At 42.8% G+C, this 23775-nt stretch overlaps 1 protein-coding gene across 2 annotated transcripts in view; it reads left to right on the top strand.

The window, feature by feature from the left end:
* The window catches only part of Styxl1 (serine/threonine/tyrosine interacting like 1), a 50208-nt gene that overhangs the window by 8788 nt on the left and 17645 nt on the right, over positions 1–23775 (top strand). The window contains exons 2-4 of one of the 2 annotated variants that reach the window (XM_026396877.2): positions 2446–2549; positions 15730–15791; positions 19141–19288. In XM_026396877.2, the coding sequence (XP_026252662.1) occupies positions 2446–2549; positions 15730–15791; positions 19141–19288 (314 nt within the window). The remainder of the gene's footprint in view (positions 1–2445; positions 2550–15729; positions 15792–19140; positions 19289–23775) is intronic. The other variant, XM_077802372.1, reaches the window with a different exon arrangement.

Here is a 23775-nt window from a genome sequence, read left to right as displayed (position 1 = left end):
CCCCTGATCTCTGCCCCCAGGGTTGCTTATCCTTTCAGAAATGTGCTGTTAGGTTTGGGGACTGCTTCCACCTCCCCCGCAGCCTTGCCAGCTGCTAAAGGGCATTTATTTCTTCACCAGAGAGTGCCCCCTTTGAGAAGGAGAGGTGTTTGAAGGAAGAGATGCCACGAGGCTGGGGTTTTATCTGGATGCTCAGAAACTGCTCCTTGGCTACTCAGTAAGGAGATGGATTTTTTCAAAGGGGCCAGCTTTTAGATTGGCTCAATGAGGATGGAGGTTTAGACCCCATCCCCTCTCTTCTGTATTTTCTATTCCCTAGGATGGCCCAGGGACAGGGCTTTCAGAGACAGAGGACCTGGGACCTGACTGGGGGTGGTGGGAGTGAAGAGGTCCTTTAAGGAACCTATATGGGGAAAACATGGGGGGCAAGTCAAGCTGGCCCCACGTGTGTAATGTAAGTAGCAATGTCCATTCCACACATGCTTATTGAGCACTGCTTTGTGATAGATAAATCCTGGGCACTGAGGGAAGATACACCAATGGACAAGATGGACAGGTCTCTGTTCTTATGAACCATGGGCTCAGAGCGCTCCTCATACAAATGAGCACTGTATCTTCAGATGTCTGCAGGTGAGGTGAAGACAAGGACTCTTATAGTTTGAAAAGATAGCCCTGACTTCCATGTGAGGAGTAGACTAGGGAGAAAGCAGATGCGGAGAGCCCAGCTGGGCAGCCATGCGTCATCAGGATGACAGTACCTTGGACAAGGCTGGTTACCCTGACGATGGAGAGGAACAGGTGGCTTGGAATCCATGTGGGAGGGAGAGCTCAGAGAGAGGATGGAATGGGGAAGGGAAAGAGGGACTCGGAAGTTGGGCTGAAACGATTCGGAGCATGATGGTGCTTTTTCTTGAAGGCTAAGAGATGAGCAGGTATTGGAGGTATGGGCGTGTGTACATTATAAGTTCTATTTGGCCACATTATGTTTGAGATGCCTGTCAGGTATCCAGGTAGAGTCTGGAGTGAGGGGGCTGAGAGAGGGTAAGATGTGGGAGTTGTTGTTATATAAAAAGTGTTGAAGGGACCAAATGAATCACTGAGACTTAGTCTTAGATTAATGGCTGTCAACTAGAAGCAATATTACATCATCCTTCTAGGGTACACTTGGCAATGTCTGGGACTTTTTTTTTTTTTTTTTTTTTTTTTTTTTGGTAGTGGGGATGAACCCAAAGGTGCTTAACCACTGAGCCTCATCCCCAGCCCTTTTAAAATTTTTAAATTTTGAAACAGGGTCTTGCTAATTTGCTTAGGGCCTTGCGAAGTTGCTGAGGCTGGCTTTGAACTTGAGATCCTCCTGCTTCAGGCTGAGCCACTGTGCCTGTCTGGGACCTTTTTTGTTAAAAATACCAACATCTTTGGATGTTGCTACTGGCCTCCACTGTGGAGGCCAGGGATGCTGCTAAACTACTGCAATGCTCAGGCCAGCCCTCCCCTCCACAGCAAGTTATCCAGCCCAAATGTCAAGGATGCCAATGTTTAGAAACCGTGACCTAGAATGAGAGTATAGATGGGGAAGGAAAAAGACGACCCCACACAGGGGCATCCTTACATGAAGAGGGAAATCCTTGACGAAGACTGAAAAGGAACAGTCTTGAGAGGAAGTAGAAAAGCTTAGAGAGTATGGTGTCCTGGGAGAGGGGGGTGTTTGGGGAAGGAAAAACACTCACTGTTTCATGGTGGGTTATTAAGGGCTTAGGCAAGAGGGACACTGTCAGTGACCTTGATGAGACTGGCTTCTGTGGTTTGGGGTTAGAAGCTCCAGGGGAGAAACCTGCGTCAACAGTCAGTGCTTACAGAACATTTTCTCCCTGCTCAGAATATCTTCCCTGGCTAGCTTTCTAAATCCACAGGCAGCAGGCAGGGACTGTTGTGCTCGTTTTACAGAAGGGGAACACTCTTATTGCCCCCATTTTATAGAGGTGGAAACTGAGGCGCAGAGTAACTACTCCTCAAGGTCAGGCAGCTGATGGGAAATGGCACAGCGAGGATTCCAACCTGAGATCTTGACATACCTAGGGGTGAGGAAGTGAAGGAAAGGAGGGCAGAGATGAGAGAGGGACAAGAGGATGTTTGTGTGCAGATCCATGTGGAGGCTGAACTTGACCTGGAGGACTGAAGTCGCTGAAGAACGCTGCCCTGGCCACTCTGAAAAGGAGTCTGTTTTGAACCAGGTTACCTCTGGACTCCACTCCACTTACAGCTCTATGGGGTTCCATATTTTAGTCTCCTCTTCACATATTTCACTTCCAATTTTCAAAGGCTTCTGGATGACTTATATTAAGTTTGAAGGGATGTTAAGAAAATTTAATTCAGTATCTTTATGGTCATTTTTCTTAAATAAAAAGAGATATATTAAACTTGTGCATTATTGATTCTTCCCAATAGGATGGCTGATTTGGTTTTTTGTGAGCCAACAGAACTTTACAACATCTTGAATCAGGTTACAAAACTGTCCAGATTAACTGAACCCAACTATCTCTGTTTATTGGGTGAGTACATATACAACCCACAGACAACAGCAAATATGAAGAATGGTGTCCCACATCAAAGACTTTGAAAAGTGGTTTGACTTATTGGCTCTGTGGGACTTGGAAATCATCCTAATTTGGATCTAGAGGTTTCCAGAAGACTTTTTCTAGTCCTCATTTTGTTTTAGTGAAATATTTTAAACATAGCGAATCTAGTAGTACTAAGAAACACCCTTGTGCCCACCACTCAGATTTAATCTAGTAAACAAAACATGGTAGACATAGATGTGCCCCTCTTTGGTACCTCATCCTAACAACATTCATTTCCCTCACTAGCAATGACGGCTTCTGTATTTTCACAAAATAATGTGTGGTTTAAGTGCTTAAGTATACTAAATATTGTAATATAATATAGGATATATAAATATAATTATGCCAGATATTTAAATATGCCATTATATATAATCATCTGCAACTTTTTTTTTTTGGCACTGAGGATTGACTACTGAGCCACATCCCCAGCCCTATTTTGTATTTTATTTAGAGACAGGGTCTCACTGGGTTGCTTAGTGCCTTGCTTTTTGCTGGCTTTGAATTTGTGATCCTCCTGCTTCAGCCTCCTGTGCTGCTGGGATTACAGGCCTGCGCCACTGTGTCCAGCTGCAACCTTTTTTTTTTTTTAAAGTATGTATGCCAATACTCCTCAAATTATTCCATGAAACTGAAAGGGAAGATGTACTTTTAAACTCATTCTATGAAGCCCATATCACCCTCATACCAAAACTGGATAAAGATATTTCAAGGAAAGAAAACTGTAGACCATGCATGCAAAAATCCTAAGTAAAATATTAGCAAATTGAATTAAAGTGTACATTAAAAAGATTATACACCATTATCAGGTTTATTGCATTCCGTGGATGCAAGGATGGGTCAATATACACAAATCAATAAATGTAATACACCACATGAATAGAATCACATGATCATTTCAACAGGTGCAGAAAAAGCCTTCAATGAAATTCAGCAATGCTTCATAATAAAAACCCGGGAAAAAAAAACTAGGAATAGAAGTAACTTACCTCAATATCATAAAGACTATATATAGCAAGCCTAAAGCCAATATGGAGGGATTGCAATTTCAAGTTATACTACAAAGTCATAATAACTAAAATAGAACCATACTAGCAAAAAGCTGACATGTGAACCAGTGGAGCAGACTAGAAGACGTAGAGACAAACCCACACAGATATACTCATCTGAGTCTTGATAATGGTGCCAAAAAACATACCTTGGAGAAAAGACAGCCTCTTTAACAAGTGGTGTTAGGAACCCTGGATATCCCTATATAGAAATATAAAACTCAATTTCTCTCATTCTGTACAAAAGTAAACTCAAACTGGACCAAAGACCTTAACTATAAGACCAGAAACTTTCCAACTGTTAGAAGAAAATGTAGGGGAAATACTCCAACATGCAGGCACAGGCAAAAACTTTCTGAATTAAATTTCTTTTTTTTTTTTTTAATATTTATTTTTTAGTTCTCGGCGGACACAACATCTTTGTTGGTATGTGGTGCTAAGGATCTAACCCGGGTCGCACGCATGCCAGGCGAGCGCGCTACCGCTTGAGCCACATCCCCAGCCCCTGAATTAAATTTCTATAATGTGAAATAAGAGAAAGAATAAATGAGCTGGCCTGTAATTTAAAACCTTCTTCACAGCAAGTTAAATAATTTTAACAGAATGAAGAGACAACTGACAGAATGAGAGAAAATATTCTTTAGTTACAACACAGGACAAATATCCAGAATATATAAAGAGTTCCCAAAACTCAACATCTAAAAACCAAATAATCCACCAATGAAAGGGTATGTGAACTGAATAGATACTGCTCAGAAGAAGTACAAATGGCCAACAAATATATGAAAAAAATCTTCAACATCATTGGCCATCAGGGAAATGCAAATCAAAACCAAATGAGATTCCATTTTTCTCCAGTTAGAATGCAGATTATGAAGAATCCAAATAACAATAAATGCTGGTGCAGATGCATGAAGAAAGGAACTCTTATATGTGGTTTGTAGGAACATAAATCAGGAAAGCCACTATGGAAGTCAGTATTTAGGTTCCTCAAAAATCTAAAAATGAGGGGCTGGGGTTGTGGCTCAGTGGTAGAGTGTTTGCCTAGCATGTGTGAGGCACTGGGTTCAAATCTCAGCACCCCATACAAATAAATAAAATAAAAGTCCATTGACAACTAAAAAATATTTTAAAACATCTAAAAATAAGTCTATCTCATGATCAAGCTATACCACTCCTTGGTATTTATCCAAAAGAATTAAAGTCAGGGCTGGGGATGTGGCTCAAGTGGTAGCGCACTCGCCTGGCATGCGTGCGGCCTGGGTTCAATCCTCAGCACCACATACAAACAAAGATGTTGTGTCTGCCAAAAACTAAAAAAATAAATAAATTCATTATCTCTCTCTCTCTCTCTCTCTCTCTCTCTCTCTCTCTCTTTAAAAAAGAAAAAAACTTTAAAAAAAAGAAAGTCAGCGTATTTTAAAGACTAAATAAATAAATAAAGTGTGTGTGTGTGTGTGTGTGTGTGTTGCTGGGGATTGATTGAATCCTTGGCCTTGTGCATGGGAAGGAAGCACTCTACCAACTGAGCTATATCCCCAGCCCTAAAAGTATATTTTTAAGCCAGGCACAGTGGCACATACCTGTAATCCCAGTGACTCAGGAGGCTGAGGCAGGAGGATTGCAAGTTCGAGACCAACTTCAGCAACTTGAAATTCTGTAAACAACTTAGTGAGACTCTGTCTCAAAATAAAAACAGACTGAGGATATGGCTCAGTGCATAAGCACCCCTGGGTTCAATCCCCAGTACCCCTCCCCCCAAAAATTATATTTTTGAGCATTTCTCCCATGTCTCTGGGAATACCCAGTTAACTAATTTTAACTGTCAGTTGAAATTTATTTCCATTCGCTGTCCACAGCAATGTATTGCTTGTGTGTCTTCCTGTTAAAGGCATTTTGCAGTGGGCAAGCTTGTGTGTTTTTCCGTATTTCTGTGTAAGGTAGTTTCTTCAGGTATATACACAGGAAAGGAATCACTAAGTTGGAAATTCAGCTCTACCACACTGTCAAATTGTCCTCCAAAGGGCTTGCATCAGTTTGCACTCCCATCTACAGCGTAAGAAACATCATTCTCCACCCCCAGAGTGGGGATTGAACCCAGGGGCACTCCACCAGTGAGCTACATCCCCAGTCTTTTTCATTGATTTTGAGACACTCTTGTTAAGTTGCCTCAAACTTGCAATCCTCCTGTCTCAGTCTCTCTAGTTGTCAGGATTACAGGTGTGTTCCCCTGTGCCCAACCAGCCTTTAATATTTTTTTTGTAATCTGATAGGTATAGGTTTAGTTATAATTTCCTTGTTTTAATTTCATTTTTCTAGTTGTTAACAAGATTGAATATTTTTGTTTATTGAGCACTGTGACTTCCCCTTCTGTGAAGTACCTATTCATATTTCTCCATTTTTCTATTGGGTCATCTTTTGTTTTTCATATTGATTTGTAGGAGTTCTTTATATACTCTGGTTGCTAGTCCTTTATTGGATGCTAGTTGTTTACACATGTTACAAATACCTTCTCCCAGTCTTTAGTGTTTCTTGGATTTTTTTTCCTTGTGAAATGTAACACATACAAGTATTATCATAAAAAATTTGAGTTTAATGATTTATCACAAAGCAAACACTCATGGAACAAAGGCTAGAGGATGGGCCCCAACAGGCCCACTGGACCCTCCCAACTGCTACTCCATTCCCCTCCTCCAGAGGTAATCTGCCCAGAACTGCTTGTTTTTCTTTGTGATCTCACCTAAGCATAGATGCTTCTAGCTAAGTTTCTTCTGGCTTCTGGATTTTATGTGAATATTATCAGATAGCATCTTCTCCTTTGTGTTTGGCTGCTTGTGGTCATCATCATGTTTGAGATTCCTCTGGGTTGTGTGGGCCTTGACCCCAGGGCCTTATGCATGCTAGGCAAGCCCTCTACCACTGAGCTGCACCCCAGCCCTGTTTTTGTATTTTGACTGTTGTAAATAATGTAGCAGTGGAAGTACAGGTGTCTCCCTGAAAAACAGATTAAATGACTTTTAGATATGTACTCAGAATGGGATTGCTGGATCATTTGTAGTTCTAATTTATTTGGGGAGATCAATGTCGAGAACTTTCTTCTAGTTGTTCATGTTTCAGACCTAACATTTAAGTCTTCAATTTATTTTGAGTTGATTTTGTAAAATATGGTATAAGAGTCTAATTTCATTATTTAGCATGTGGATATCCAGTTTTCCCAGCACCACTTATGGAAGAAACTGTATATTTTCTCCCTGTTGTGTATCTCTGGCACCATTGTCCAAGGTCAGCTGACTATAAACAAATGGATTTAGTTTGGGGCTTTCTGTTGTGTCCCATTGGTCTATATGTCTGATTTGAAAGCTAGTGTCATAATGTTTTGATTACTGTATTTCTGTAAAATATTTGAAATCAGGAAGTGTGAAGCCTGCAGCTTTACTCTTGTTCAAGATTGATTTTGGAGCTGGGTGCGGTGGTATACACCTGAAATCCAATAGGTTTAGCAGGCTGAAGCAGGAAGATCACAAATTCAAAGCCTCAGCAACCAAGTAAGGCCCTAAGCAACTTAGCAAGCCCCAAAATAAAACATGAAAAAGGCTGTGGCTCAATGGTTAAGCACCTCTGGGTTCAATCCCAGCACCCACTCCCCACAAGAATTGATTTTTGGTATTTGGAATCTCTTGTGATTTATGTGAATTTTAGGATTTTTTTTCCTTCTAAGAAATGCCATTGGGATTTTGATAAGGATTGCATTGAATTTACAAATCACTTTGGGTAGTGTAGATCTTTTAGTATTTGTCTGATTCATGAACATGAAATGTATCTCCATTTATTTGTGATACCTTTAATTTCCTTCATCAATGTATTATAATTCTCAGTGTATAAGTCTTTAACCTCTGGTTAAGTTTGTTTGTATTATTTTTCTTGCTATTGTGAATGGATTATTTTTTTTTCTTTGTGTTTTGGTGGTCCTCAGGATCAAACCCAGAGTCTTTCTCAGGCTAGGCAAGTGCTCTACTATTGAGCTAGGCTCACCCAGCCTCTTGAAATGTTTGTTTAGTTTGCATACTGAATACTTGTGTGCAGAAAAACCACTGAACTTTTGTGTGTTGACTTTTGTGTGGTGCAGCTTTAGTTTCTTTGTTATTGTTGAGTCTTTGTGATTTTCTACACATATAACCATGTCATCAACAAATAGAGATAATTTTACTGCTTCATTTCTGATTTTTGATGTCTTTGATTTCTTATCAAATTGCCGTGGCTAGAACTTCTAGTACTATGTTGAATAAAAATGGTGAGACTGGAATCCTTCCATTGTACAAAATGCAAGGATTTTGAGGAAAAGCTTTCCGTTTTTCCCTACTGATTGATATTAGCTATGGACCTTTAATAGGTGGTTTTTATTCTATCAAGGTAAATGGTTTCCATACCTATCTTACTGAGTGTTTTTATCATTTGTGGATGTTAAATCTGGAGAAATGCTTTTTGTGCATTTGAGATATTCACATATGTGTGTTTCCAGCGGTGGAGATTAAAATCAGGGGTACTGTGCCACTGAGCTATATCCCCAGCCTTTTTTTTTTTTTTTTTTTTTGGTACCAGGGATTGAACCCAGGGGCACTTAATCACAGAGCCACATCCCAGCCTTGTTTTCTTTTTAAAAAAAATTTTAATTAAAAGACAGCCTCTCGTTGAGTTGCTTAGGCCTCTAAATTACTGAGGCCCTAAGCAACTGGCTTTGAACTCACAGTCCTCCTGCCTCAGTCTCCTGAGCTGCTGGAGTTATAGGCATGCAACACTTTTTGTTTATTTGTTTGTTTGTTTGTTTATTTGTTTGTTTTGGAGATAGGGTCTGAATAAGTTGCCCAAACTAATCTTGAACTTGTGGTCCCCTTCCCTCAGCCTCCTGAATTGCTGGGAGTACAGGCATGTATCACCACAACTGGCTCTTTGGATTACTTTTACTCATTGTTCATGATGGCTTTTTTTGCATAGTTTTTAATTTTGGTATGGTAATATTGATCAGTATCTTCCTTCAGGATGTTATTATTTTCCTGTGTGAATGTTATTTAAGAATTCTTTATCATGGACTGGGAGTGTTGCTCAGTGGTAGAAGGCGTGCATGAAGTCCTGGGTTCCATTCCTAGTAGCAGCACCACTAGCAAAAAGAACAAATTCCTTATAAACCCTGATATTATAAAGCTGCTCCTCTATTTTCTTTTCCTTTTGGGTTGCCAGAGACCAAATCCAGGCCTTAGGCATGCTAGGCAATTTCTCTACCACTGAGCTACATCCCCAGCCCTGTTTTTTTCTTTTTTCTTTTTTTCTTTTTAGAGAGAGAGAGAGAGAATTTTTTTAATATTTATTTTTTAGTTTTCGGCAGACACAACATCTTTGTATGTGGTGCTGAGGATGGAACCCGGGCCACACGCATGCCAGGCGAGCACGCTACCACTTGAGCCACATCTCCAGCCCCTATCCTTTTTTCTTTTGAGAGTTTTGCTTTTCCAATTTAAGACATTAATCCATCCGGAATTTACTTTTGGATATAATTTTAGATGGGAATCTTCTATATACCCATCCATTTGTGTTAATGCTATTTATTATTTTATAATGTTATTTTCTAATTGATGGTGTACAAGAGCATAATTGATTGAGGGGGGAGCTTTTTCTGTAAGTACCTAACTAGTTATAGAAATACACTCATATTAGTTTGTTTTCACTAGGTATTATAATTATATATGGTAGCTGTAAAAAATGCATTCAAAAAATTAAAACTAGTTGTTAGAAAGTTTGTACTTGATTTGTAACTTGTATAAAGACATAAATACTTGCAGCTTTATCTGCAGTTAACAATGATTGTCAGCACCTATAATTTGACACCATTTATTTATTCTTGTCCATGCACACAAAACACACAGGATTATTAAACATGAGTGTGTTGCTACAGTCTCCTGCTTCTTGAAACCTTTGGCCTCCTAATAAATTCCAAGTTCAAACATCCAACTTCATTCTCAGATTCTTAATACATTTTCCACACATACTTCATCAGTGCTTTTCCTGATCTTTCATGTTGCACTGCCAAAATCCAAAACCTGACTCAAAAGAGGCCACCGGACAGAGGGAACATAAAGTGTTCAGAGTAAACAGGGAGTTCAGAATTGTCCAAGATTCCCTCTTGGGATTATACTTTATTTTACTGCAATGAGTAACTGCTATCAGCAAGAATTGCCAAAGATTCTATGTCAGATCCTTTCAGATTCTTTGTAAACTGGACAAAGAATATACAGAGATGTTTGGGAGTACTCAACGCTTTGTCATACAAAGTGCCCCGTAGAGTGCCAGGGTAGCTGCAGTGCCTTTGAAGACTGACTTGTAGAAACAGGCTATCTAGCAGCAGATTGTAGAGATCTCTTAGTGTGTTTTTAAGAATCTAGACTTGGGGGGCCTGGGGTTGTGGCTCAATGGTAGAGTGCTCGCCTAGCATGTGCGAGGCTCTGGGTTCAATCCTCAGCACCACATAAAATAAATAAAATAAAGGTATTGTGTCCAACTACAACTAAAAAATAAATATTAAAAAAAGAATCTGGACTGGGGGTGGGGGTGTATCTAAGTGGTACAGCACTTGCCAAGCATGCCCCAGGTCCTGGGTTCAATCCCTGTCACCCCCCCCCAATCCCAAATCTGAACTATACTTAGATTTTATCAGCCTTTTTCATCCAATTCATGGGAAGTTGCAGCTAGTATGCCAGCTTGTCACTAAACACAGTGATTTTGCTCTTGAGGAGTGTAAACCCATATGCCCAACCAGGAGATGAAAGAATGAAGGAAGGTTTATTACTTGTACAAGTAAGGAAAGCACTGGGGATATCTAACAAAGCTTGCTTTTATTCCTTTTGCTTTTATTATGGAAACATATGCATGGTAATACTGGCGAGACTGTCCATGTATGTGAGCAGTCTTGAGCATCCTTAGTTGGAGATCATGCTTCTTTATATATTGCATGTTCAAAGAGGTGGACAAGATGGGCATGGTGGAGCATGTCTATAATCCCCAAAATTCGGGAGGCTGAGGCAGGAGGGTTGCAAGTTTGAGGCCAGCCTCAGCAATTTAGTGAGTTCTGTCTCAAAATAAAAAGTGGTTGGGCATGTAGCTCAGTGATAGCACTTACCTAGCATCTGCAAGGCCCTGGGTTCAATATCTAGTATCACAAAAAGAAAAAAAGTTTAATGCAATCCCCTTCAACTCTTGCCCTCATTTCCCTTTCTAAAAACTCCAAAGTCATTGTCAGCCCCTGGAAGACAGAGCTAAGGACATGGGTTCCCTTGTTTTCCCAGAGACGTTCTTTTCTGTTTTCCAAAAAAACCAAAGATGGTGAAAAGGAATGCACCCCAGCCAAGAATTTAGTATTAGAAAATACTAGCTTCTGCTTAAGCCAGAACCAAGACAGCTCTAAGAGGGTCAGGGTGGCTCGAGCAAAGGACAGAAGTGTATAGTTTTTATGTCATCTACCTGATGGGCTGGAACTGCATATCACGCTCTCTCTCTCTCTCTCTCTCTCTCTCTCTCTCTCTCTCTCTCTCTCTCTCTCTGTTATTGATGGACCTATTTATATGCGGTGCTGAGAATTGAACCTAGTGCTTCATACATGCTTTAGGCAAGCACTCTTACCACTGAGCCACAACCCCAGCCCTGGAACTGGATCTCTTGATGTCATTATGTGTAGAGGTGGGACTCTAGTTGTGCCTGTGCTCTGCCTCATGCTCCATATGTGGCATGTCTCATGACCACCTGAAGTCCCCACCTAGGGTAAGCATCTGACTGTGCTAAAAGGTCAAGATGAACTAGTGATGATTACGCATGCGTTGGCCTCTCACCACCTGGAGCTGCTCCTTCTCAGGTAAAGCTCCTGCTATTGTTTCCAGAACATGGTATCCTCTTGTCCTGCCTCAATGGTTCTGATTTAGTGACTTCATCTGTCCACCTCTGGCCATTTTGTTATTTCTGCAGACCACATAGTTTCAGAAGGTCAGCGGATTTCTCAACCTCCCAACTCCAAATGCATTATATCAATTCCACGGCCTTGAAGATGGCTTCACTTTTTAACTCCTAAATTTCTGCTGTGTCTGCTAACTTCTTAAGGCTGAGAGATTATTCGTTTGTCTCATTCCTTTCTGAGGTTTTATTTGCTTAATCTTATGGGATCCTATTCTTCATGGAGGTCCCTGACTGTTTAACAACCATTTATGGAAAAAGATTCTTCTGAAATATGATTTATCACAGTACATTTAGAAAATAGGTGTGCCAGCAGGTGGTACATATCTGTAATCATAGTGACTCTGGAGGATGAAGCAGGAGAATCCCAAGTTCAAGGCCAGCCTGGGCAATTTAGTGAGACCCTGTCTCTACCCACCCCCAAAAAAGTTAAAAAGGACTGAGGATATAACTTAGTGGTAGGTCACCCCAGTTTCAGCTCCCAGCCTCCTCCCCAATATAGAAAATGGATACACCAAAATAGGCCCCCCACCCCAAAATTAGTATTAGTTTTACTGAGGATTAGTATTTGAGATGAAAATCTACTCAATATAGAGGCTGTTTTATTTATTGGAAGATCAAAACAGAGCTATGAATTTTGCTACATCCATTCAAAGTAAATAACTTATGATATACTGATTCTGACAGATGTAAGAAATGAAAACCAGTGTATTGAACCTGTGGTTCAAACTGAGGAAGTTGATACCTGGATTTTATAAGACTTTTTCTTATATTTTTTTCTTTAAGTTAAATGTCTCTTCTCATCTCTAAAATAATTTTTAAGTGCTAAAACTTTAAGGAAGGCAAACTCTTCAAGTAATTTGCCATTAAGTGTAGACTCAGTTGACAAATCTTAATAAGGAACTAAAAATCAACGTGAAACATGAATATAGCCACAGGAAAAGTTGGACAAAGCAGTGCTATTATGCTATCATGGCCTTTCAGTTAAAGACGTAAACTAGCAGCCTGAGATGTCTCTTGGTTTTGTATATTAACTTCCTAGGATTTTCTAAAATTTATGCAGCAGCACATCAGCCAGGTGTAGTGATGTGAATCAAAATAAAGCAAGAAGCTGCTAAGTGGTACATTCCTGTGATCCCCACTACGAGGTAGGTGGAAGAAGGAGGATCACAAGTTCCAGGCCAGCATCAGCAATTGAGTGAGACCCTGTCTCAACCTAAAAAAAATAAGGGCTGAGTTTAAGCCCAATGGCAAAGCACTCCAGAGTTCAGTCTCTATTACTTCCCCCTTAACTCCTGGCAATCGTGCCCTTTTATAGTTTGATAGCCTCTTTCTTAGAGCTAAATAATATTCCATATTCAGAGTATATCACAGCTTATTCACTCACCTACTAAAGGACATTCTGGTAGTTTTCAAGTTTGTGCCATTGTGAATAAAGCTGCTATGAACGTTTGTGTGTAGACACAAGTTTTCAACCCATTTGGGCAAATACCAAGGAACACAATTGCCGCTAACAGCTTGTTTAATCTTGCTAGAAACTGCCAAATTTCTTACAAAGTGGCTTTATCATTTTTGCATTCCCAACAGCAATGAGTGAGAATTCCTGTTCTACATCCTCACCAGCATTTGGTATTTGTCAGTGTTCTGGATTTGGGCCATCCTAATAGGTGTAAGTGCTCCCATCATTTCAATTTGCAATTCCCTAATTAGGTTAGATGTTGAGCATTTTTTCATATGCTTGCTTGCCATCTGTATGTTTTCTTTGGTGAGAAGTCTGTTCGTATCTTTTGTCCATTTTTAATTAGTTATTTTCTCACTGTTGAATTTTAATGGTTTGTGCATAAGAAAATAGTACTGTATCAGGTATGTATTTTGCAAATATGTCTTCCCAGACTGTGTCTTCTTTTCTTTCTCTTCCTTCTCCTCCTCCTCATTCATCTTTCTCCACCTCCTTCTCCTCTTTTTCCTCCTCCTCCTCTTTGCTCCTCCTTTTTCCTCCTCCTCCTGCATCTTCCTTCTTCTCTTCCTCCTCCTTCTCCTTCTTCCTCTTTCTTCACCTCCTCCTTCTCTTTTTTTTCCCTGTAATGCAGGATTGGAACCCAGGGCCTTACCCATGCTGGGTAAGCACTCTGCCACTAAGCTGCATCTCCAGACCCTTCTCATTCTCTTGACAGTATCTTCTGCAGAACTCGAGTTTTAAATTTAAACAAAGTCCAGCTCATCAGCGATTTCTCTTGTGGATTGAGGCTTTGGTATTGTATCCAAAAAGTCATCACCAGACCCCAGCGTATCTAGATATTCTGCTATGGTATCTCCTAGGAGTTTCACTCCTTTTCATTTTACACTTGGGTCTGTGATCTCTTCTGAGTTAGTTTTAGTGAAGAGTGTAAGGTCTGTATCTTGATTAATTTTTTTTTTTTTTGCTTATGAATGTCCATTCATTCCAGCATTATTTGTTGAAAATGCCATTGTCTCTGTTGTCTTGCCTTCATTCCTTCACAGGTTCTGTTGATCACTGTCTGGATTCTGTTCCGTTCCATGGATCTATTTTTCTGTTCTTTTCTAATACCATACTGCTTTGATCAATGTAGCTGTAAGTGCCTAGAGAGGTTGAATAATGTCAGTTCTCTGGCTTTGTTCTTTTCCCTCCATATTGAGTTGGCTTTCTAGGTTTTTCTTTCTCCGTAACCATGTGTTTTTAAAAAAATTTTGTTCATTCATCTTTCCATAGCAGTTGTGAAGGTGACCCCACAGAAAGGTTTTGTGATTGTTCCTGACCTTGAAATTTCAATGGTCTTGAACCAGTTTTTTTTTTGGGGGGGGGGGCGGTGGGGTTGGGATTGAACCTAGGGGTGCTTTACCACAGAGCTATATTCTCAGTCCTTTATTTTTACTTTCACACAGGATCTTACTAAATTGCTTGGGGCCTTGCTAAATTGCTGAGGCTGGCTTTGAACTTGTGATCCTTCTGCTTCAGCCTCCTAAACCTTGAGATTACCGGCCTGCGCCACTGGGACCAGCTTATTTATTTATTTATTTATTTTAGTTGTAGTTGGACACGATATCTTTATTTTATTTATTCATTTATTTTTTATGTAGTGCTAAGGATTGAACCCAGCAAGTGCTCTGCCCCAGCCCCAGCCCCAGCCCCAGCCCCAGCCCCGGGACCAGCTCATTCTAAATGTAAAGTTTCTCTCACAGTTAGACCCCAGGGATTACTTGCCTAAAACAAAATGGGCACATTTGCTATAGTTTCTGTGCACAAAACAGACCTGATTCAGTTTCTTGTAGACAGAGATCTTTTAAGTCTTTAATGTAAAGCTCAATTCCTATTTCATGTTCCTCCCAACTATAAGGAAGATCAATACCTCCCCTTATATCCTAACATGGCATTATAAGGGCCTCAACTCATAGGTTCTAGCCTGAGTTGGGTCTAAACTCAGTGGGGCACTTAGTGTGAGCTCGCTTTCACTTTGATTTCTCCCCTACTGCTTCCCCCGACCTTTTTTTTTTTCCTTTGCATTTATGGGAATAGAACCCCAGGCCTCATGCATGCTAAGCAAGCTAAGTTAAGCTACATCTCCTGCCCTTTTCATTTTTTATTGCTGCTGCTGTTTTGAATTTTTCCAAGTGCAGTAGCAAGTGCCTGTAATGATCCTGTCTCAAAGTTAAAAATAAAAAGGTCTGGGTTGTAGCTCAGTGGTGGAGTACACCTGGGTTAAATCTTGAGTACCACACAAATACACAAATTATTTTGAGACAGGGTCTCACCAAGTTTTCCAGGCTGATCTTGAACTTGTGTGCCTGGCTCCTATTCCCCCTTTTCTAGACCCAGAGAAAACTCCATCTAAATCAGAAATAGAAAGTCTTATTGTCCCATAAGGGGATGTGTGGGTGTGAGTGTAATAGGATTGGGGGTCACGAGGTGACAGCCCAGAGTAATGAAACTGTATACCTCAGATTTTAGACAGATAGTAACTATCACCTGACTTGCCAAAGTATGTTGATGACAAAGTAAGTCCTATGTTCCTCTGCAAATCCGGTTCTGAGTTAAACCCTTTTCTTTCCAGATGTTCGTTCCAAAAGGGAGTACGATGAGAGTCATGTGATCACAGCCCTTCGTGTGAAGAAGGTACGCACCTGAGTCAGCATCTGGGGCAGGCTGGTGACCTTGGTGAGGGTGGAAGGAATGAGAGGTTTCATCCTGTGTCTACTAGGGTCTCCTGTGGGACACTGGGCAGTAGGTACCTCAGAATATAAGACACCCTTGATTCAGTGTCCCCGCCCTCATGGAGTTTCTGTTCTACTCAGTGAGCAGATGATTAACAATAGTGGTGGGCTGGGGTTGTGGCTCAGCGGTGGCACACTTGCCTAGCATATGTGAGGCATTGGGTTCGATTCTCAGCACCACATATAAATAAATAAATGAATAAAGGTCCATCAATAACTAATTAAAAAAAAAAACCATAGGGGTATTACACTAACCCAAAAGTGTAAGCTCCTCCTTCCCTCCTTCCCTTCTTTTTCCTTCCCGCATTCTCACAAGCAACTGAGCCCTGCATACTGGCGCTGTGGTCCTCTCCTGCTTTGAGGCCTTCTCCACTCCCCTGCAGGTGTCCTCTCTCTTAAGTCATGGCCATACCTGGAAGCCTTCAGTTGGGATCCTCTCCAGCCTCTGAGTCCTGGTCACAGCCTCTGCCCTTGACTTTGAAGTTCTCTCTCATTCAGGGTTCTTCTTTCCCTGGTTCAGCTATATCCTTTCCTTTTGCTGCCTGAAGGTATCTTCCTAGTCTCTTTCATGCCTGTCAGGATGCTTTCCTTCATTCAGGCTTACAGTTTCAAGCCTCCATATCCAGTTAGGGTCCTGAGGAGTTTACTTCTAAAATTTAGTTTTGCAAAATTCCCTCCTGTCCTGCCCTACTGCCAGAGCGCCATATGCACTTCATCTCTGGCTCTTTTTCTACATATAGCTCAGCATGGAGCATGGGCTCTGGCATGAGTATTTTTCCGGAATAAGCTTACTGTCTGCTGCCCTCCCTCTTCCCTATCCCTGTGCATCATTTTTTGCTTATTTTCTCCCTGGAGTTTCAGTTCTTTGGCTCTCTACTCCAGCAGCCTTTTTCAAGGCTTTCTCTGCTTTTTGTATAACCTATTCTGAGCCTCTCTGTCACGTATGGGTCTCATTTCCCAGCTCAGCACTCCTACCTGTGTTCCCTGGTCTCTGGCAACGTGCCAACTCTCTGCATCCCAGCCTCTGGGGGCTGCTCACATCTTTTCCCTTGCCAGGTTCTTCTGTCTCTAGAAGCCCACCCTCATCCTGTGTCTACATTTTCTCCTCTGAGTGCCATCTATTGGGCCCCTTCCTGAACATACTTCTGATTCCTTAGAGAAACAGGATTTCTTCTATTTGTGTTGTAGAGAAACCTATTAAATCCCTCCTTCAGGTCTTCTGCCGGTCGGGGGTTCTACCTCAGGCTAGGCTGCAGAGGCCAGAGTCAGGTTCAGGCTGCCCTGAGTCACAGGGCTCATGGGATACTGTCAGCAAGTGAGGACCAGACTCAGCTCTTCTCCAGCTGTTGGAGAACTGGACCTCCCAGGAAACAGTCAGCACCAAGACCCCCCTTCAATGCTGATTCCTGTCATCAAGTCAGAAAGATTTCAGACATGTTGCTCAGAGTAATAGACAATGAGTTTATTAGCAGGAATGGGAAGGGGAAAAGTTGATGCTCTCATGTAACAGAGTTCACTCCAGTTTTATTTGGGATCCCAGAGAAGTTTCCAGAGAGTCCCACCCAGGTCCACCTCTTGACTGGTAACTGACAGCAGGATGATATCAAACTTTCAAGTTCCTACTGACATGACCACCCTAGGTCTCTTTGGCCCATGCTGACTGGTTCTAATTGGAATCTGTTCTTACAGATTTTATGGTTAGGGGGAATTATCCTTATCTCCGTGAATTCCAGGATCTGGTCTCTGTAAGGGTCTCCTCCTTCAGGGAAACTTGGGTTCCTCTTATCAACATTATTTTGGACTCTCGTTTTCCTGCAGGTAACAGGTAGTTTGCTGAGGAATGTAACATATCCTGTCTACGTAAGCCAGGCAGGGATGCAGGTGAATTGCTTCTTAGAAAAGAAAGCATGTGGCGGTCGGCACAGTGAGCCCTTCTACAGAATTATCCTCATCATCTCATGTTCCTACTGCTCATGCCTATCCCTGTCACAGGCAGGCCTCCTCAAGCTCTGTAACATCTTGTAGGTTCTGAGCCTTCCAGTGCTGTGAGATTACATCTCCTCCCTAGGTGACCTCATCCCCTCCTAGGTGACACTGTCTCCTCCCTAGGTGGCATCATCCTCTTAGCAGTAAGCATCTGCTGTTCCTTGCCCTGTGATCTGCATTACGATTATTCCACCATCCCTAACTCTTCTGGCTTCTGTTTGCCATCCATTAATTTAAGCACATTTATGGCTTACCAAGTACAGACACTATTGTAGATGCTCAGGACACCTAACAAGGACCCAGATCCCTGCTCCCCTAGAACTTACACCTGACCAGGCAGCCCTCCTTGTGGCATCCACTTGATCATGACTTCCACTATACTGACCTCCTGACTGCCACCTTAGGAGTGGTTTTGGATTGGGGCCTACTGCCAACCACTCTCTGTGCGAGAGAGAATGTCACTAATTCAGCTGGTCATGGTTACTCCAAATCCAGGACCTGATAGGCTGTAAGCCCTTCAATAGGCCAGCCAGTCTTTAGTTGAGTTCTTACCTCTGGTCTAGCCCACTGAAGCTGGCCCTTCTTAGAAGAGGATGTGGGTATGGAAGATTCTTGGAAGCCAGCACATCTCCACTCCTCTTGAAACATGGGAGAAAGGCTTTACTACTAGTCATTCCACTAAAAACTAGAGAGACAGCTGGACACAGTGGTGCACAATTGTAAACCCAGCAACTCAGAGGCTGAAGCAGGAGGATTGCAAGTTGGAGGCCAGCCTGGGCCACTAAGCAAGACTGTTTCAAAAATTAAAAGGCCTGGGGAGTGTAGCTCTGTGGTAGAGTGTCCTGAGTTAAACCACCACTATAAACAAATACCACCACCTAGAAAGTCAGAGACTGGTTGTTTGGTGAAGAAAGTAGGTTTATTCAAAGTCAGTGAACCTTGAGGAAGATAGAAGAGAACTTTGTCTCAAATCTGCATCTTCACGCACAGGGTCAGGGAAATATTTATAAAGGAAGAGGAGGCACTTGGGACAAAGTCAGAAAATATACATCTGCAGATTTAGTAGCTAGTAGCTCTCAGCAGGAGGAAGTATAGGATGCAGAAAAGTAGTTATCAGGAAGTCACTTTTAATTTCAAAGTGTCTGTTTCCAGCAGGCGTAGGGAGTTGGGGTATAATCTTTGCTTCCAGCTCCTTCTGGGACTGACATGTAGGAAATCCATGCTCAACCAAGCTGCTCACCACCTCACCTCTGTGTTTTCCTTAGAAGGATAAAGACTACCTCATCCCTGAGTCCGTGGACCTGGAGTGTGTGAGATACTGTGTGGTGTATGACAGCAACACCAGCACCCTGGAGATGACCCTAGTCTACAATGAAAATGAGGATGATAATGACTTTGACAATTCTGGCCCAGGTGGGTTTTTCCAGCAGTGGCAAAATGATAGGTAAGGAGCCTAGCGGGGACAGGCTATAATCCCAGCATCTCAGGAGGATTGAGTTCAAACCAGCCTCAGCAACTCAACGAGGCCCAGCAAGATCCTGTCTCTAAATAAAGTATAAAAGGGGGCTGGGGATGTGGCTCAGTGGCTAAGTGCCCCTGGGTTCAATTCCTAGTACCAGAAAAAAGTTACTACTTACTATGTGCCAGAAGCCATGATGCCAGGTGCTTCCCCTGGGCCAATTTGTGAAGTCTTCAGAGCCTCCTCGTGAGAATGGTAATGCTAAGAGCCATGAGGCGTGTGAGACTTTACCCTCCATACAAGATAAGTCACATGTGGCAGTTGCATGTACACTAGCAGAGACCTGAGACTCCTGGGTCAGACACAGGACTGAGTTATTCAGAACAACACAAGGACCCAGAATGTCAGCATTGTCCTGTATTGGTTCTCTAAGCCCCAGTCCCCACAGGGTTAGGTGAAGAGGGCCAAGTGACACTTAGAGCTACAATGGGTTGCCTTATAGAAGAGTCCTAAGCTTAGGGGGCCTGAGGGAAGGAAGAATGTCCTGTCTTCCAAAGCTGTTACACAAATGTCTCCTGAAGAGATGGCCCAGAACAAAAGCAGCCAATGTCCCTGTTCACAGGACACTGAATGGGAGACCATGGAGAACTGTCTCCTAGCAGGTACATCACTCCCATTTTACAGAGCGTTGAAACTGGCCCAGAAAGGTGAAGTAACTCACCCAAGATCCTGGTGAGTTAGGATCTATTGCAATGGAGCTCATTTCTCCAAACCGAGTCACTGAAAACAGCAAACCTTAATTATCTTCCTCTTTCTGTGGGTCCAGAATTCAGGGACCACTCAGCTGGAAGGCTCAGGGTTTCTCGTGGGCTGCTGTCCTTGGAAGGTTTGAGCCAGGATGATTGGCATCCAAAATGACTCATTAGCCATGGCAGTAGCCAGCAGGCCTCAGCTCCTTGCCACAGAACCTTTCCTTGGGATTGCTTAAGTGGCTCGCAACACGGCAATGGGTTTCCCCCAGAGTAAGGGGTCTAAGAGAGGGGGTTAGAAGGGGTAACCATGTGCCTTTTATGACCTGGTCTCAGGACTCAGTCACCTCTGCCATGTTCCAGTCACTAGAAGTAGGTCATGAAGTCCATCTTGCACTCAAGGAACAAGCAGGTAGTCTTGACCTTTTTATTTATTTCTTTTGACGTATTTGTTATTGGTGTATTATAGTTGCCCATAATGGTGGGATTTGTTACATATTCATACATGTAATTTGGCCAGTATCACTCCACAGTATTTCCCCTTTCTCTTCCCTCTTCCCTCCCTTTCTTCTATTCTAATGATCTTACTTCAATTTTAATGAGACTCCCACACACCTCTTTTTCTTTTTCCTCCTTAGCTTCCACATATGAGAAAAACATATGATCCTTATCTTTGAGTGTGGCTTGTTTCATTTAACAAAATACTCTCAAGTTCCATCCATTTTTCTGTAAATGACATAATTTCATTCTTTATGGCGAAATAAAACTGCATTGTGTGTATTTACCACATTTTCCTCATTCATTGATGGACACCCAGGCTGGTTCCATAGTTTGGCTATTATGAATTGTGCTGCTATAAACATGGGTCTGCATGTATCACTATAGTATGATAATTTTAATTCTCTAGGATAAATATCGAGGAGTGGTATAGCTGAGTCATAGGATGGTCCATTCCTAGTCTTTTGAGGAGCCTCCATACTGATTTCCACAGTGCCAGTACTAACTTACAATCACATCACAGTGTGAAAGTGTTCCTTTTTCTCCATATCCTCTCGGCATTTATCATTGTTTGTATTCCTGGTGACTACCATTCTAATAGGCTTGACATTTTAAAGAGGTGTTTAAAAGACTCTGTGGACAGATTTCCAAACTATCACAGCTCCTAAGTGGTGGGGTTACAGTTCAAGCCTAGGCAGTTTGAGATTATTCTGTCTGCCAAGGCTTGGATGGTTGTGTTGGAGAAGAACATGGCTTAGGGCTGGAGGGTCAGTTCCAAGATTCTCAGTTGAAATTCTGAAGCTCCACTGTTCTCTTTTCAGCCCCTGGCCATCATCCCCTGGCACCAAGAGATCTGCTTCCTCTGACTCAATAGCTGATGTGGGTGGGTATAGTTCCAGGGCACTCCCACGGACTGCCACTGGGTGGAGCTAAGCTCCCACCTTCAGGAAAGCCAGCCTTTCAGGCTTTCTTTCTGCGTGCTCTTTGGCCATGGTTAGGTCCCTGCTTCCCCATGCCTGCCCCACTGGACTCTAGTGTACAGTTCTGGGAATTATGGGATTACAGGCTGGATCCTGAAGCCCTAGGAAATGGGCAGTAAAGATAACCCCGCTTCTACCCTGCAGCTGAATGCACTGTGCCATGGGTTCCCATGCCCCTTGGTAGGAAGCCACAGCTGCACATACAACTCTCCTCTCACACAACTTTGCTCACTTAAAATGGCATCTTGCAGGTAAGTGCTAAGTCTTTTGGATATAAGGTCATTTCAGGGTTCCTCTCATCACCCCACTTCTCTCTGTTGTTAAGTACCTGTCTCCTCAGTCCCCAAGGAAACCTGAGCACAGGGGCTCTTCCTCACATCCCAGCAGCAGGTATGTGAGGTCATGGTGCAGTCTTTTCCTGCTGGCCATGTGGGCCTGTGGCCATGGGGCTCTGTCCTCACTGTGCCCAGAGCTGTGATGCCCGTGCCTGATGGACGTCTTGAGCAGCCTCTGTACCTGGCAGTATGCACCAGTTGCTCCTGGGGACCCCCACCTTGTACCTTCTGCTCAGGCTCCCCACCCAGGCTACAGATCCCCTGGGCCTTGCTGCATCTCTCCTTGGCCTTCAGTGTTGGTTCCACCACCTCTGCTGGGGACCACTGAGTTCCCAGGGGGAAATGGGCCAAGCTGTTTCCAGCGCGAATATGGGAGGCCTGCCTGTGGGTTTCCCCCCAGTCAGTGTCTTCTTAGAAACTGGTCTTGGCTTCTGCACTCAGAGGGCTTCCCCATCTTGGAGGAGAGATTTCTCTCCTTTTGAATTGTCCTTCCTTGCAACAGTGGGGTTAGAGATTGCAAGTGTGCTCCTTGACACAGGAAGAAAGCTTTGGGGCTTCCTTTACCTCTCTCAGCAAAGCCTGGCTTTCATGACTATTGGCTGGCTAAGGAACCCAAGGAATTCAACTCAAAACTGTCCCCGTAATCAGGGACCTTGATCTAGGTATGTCCCTTCACCTTTGGAAGCAGCGAGTACCCCAGTTCAGAGAGGGAGAAACTAATGCCAATGGAGAATTCATGATCAATGGGAATAGAAATGAATGAAATTGACATTGCAGAAATATTAACTCCATCACCCCTTCTAGTGGAAACCTCCACTTCCCAGTAATGGATTGAGGCTATTATGGAGGTACCCCCCCACTTCTGAGCAAGTGGAGCCTGAAATTTTCTGGCTACTGGAAGGGTAGCCTAGGCTCTGTTAGCATCCCTGACTATCCCCTGGGAGCTGGCCTTCCTCTGGTGCTGATCCTGTTGTCCCTAACTGAATAAGCCTCCAGTGGGTCTCGAAAAGCAGCCTAAAGGTAAGAGTCGTGTGTCCTGAGAAACTACAGCTTCCTGGGGCCCTCTGACCCGCCACCATTTGTGGCTCAGGAAAGTCATGACGGGCATCACATGACCCATTGGTTGGACTCTGACTTCTGAATCAGACCCATGGGAGGCTTTGGCCCATATCTTGACAACTGAGGTTATGTCCCAGCCTGGTTACAGACTCCAAACTTGTCCTCCAAATGTAGTTCTCCAGACAGGTCCCAGGCCACTATGTCCTGAGCAGTCCCTGCTGGAAGTGTCCTCGTCTCCCAGATCTAAAGTTTAGCATAGAAGTCAGAGTTCATACCCGACTCCTTCTGGATGGCTGTCCCAAGCCTGCTAGCCAACATTACTCTTTCTGGGTCTGTTCCGGATCCAAGTATTTTGGCTTAGCCTTAATTATGCAGAATTCCAGTCCCATATATCTGATTTGCATACAGTCTATCCTGCAGATCAGCGAAGGTGATTAAAGTTAAATTGATGTCAAAACCACTGTGAAATTTCATTTCATACACCAGAATGGCCATGTGACAAGAATGTGGAGAAAGGAGTCCTCAGGCATTGCCTGCCAGAGTGTGAGATGGTGAAGTTGCTTCAGAAAAAAGTTGGATGTTTCCTCAAAGGGTTAAGATAGACACTCCAAAGACATGGCATCTGCATGAGAACTTGTGCATGAGCTCGCACAGCATCATTTACAGTAGCCCAAGGAGGGAATAACACATCCATCCTCAGATGAGAGGATAAAACCAATGTGGTAAATCCATGTGGTGCAATGAATGTTAGCCATTGAAAGGACTGAAGTGTTGATACATCTGCAAGAGATGAATGCTGAAGAGACTATAGCAAGTGTAG

This window comes from Urocitellus parryii, chromosome 9, assembly GCF_045843805.1.
Source record: "Urocitellus parryii isolate mUroPar1 chromosome 9, mUroPar1.hap1, whole genome shotgun sequence".
In the NCBI taxonomy this organism is placed as follows: Eukaryota; Metazoa; Chordata; class Mammalia; order Rodentia; family Sciuridae; genus Urocitellus; species Urocitellus parryii.
This window is presented reverse-complemented; position numbering and strand designations above follow the sequence as displayed.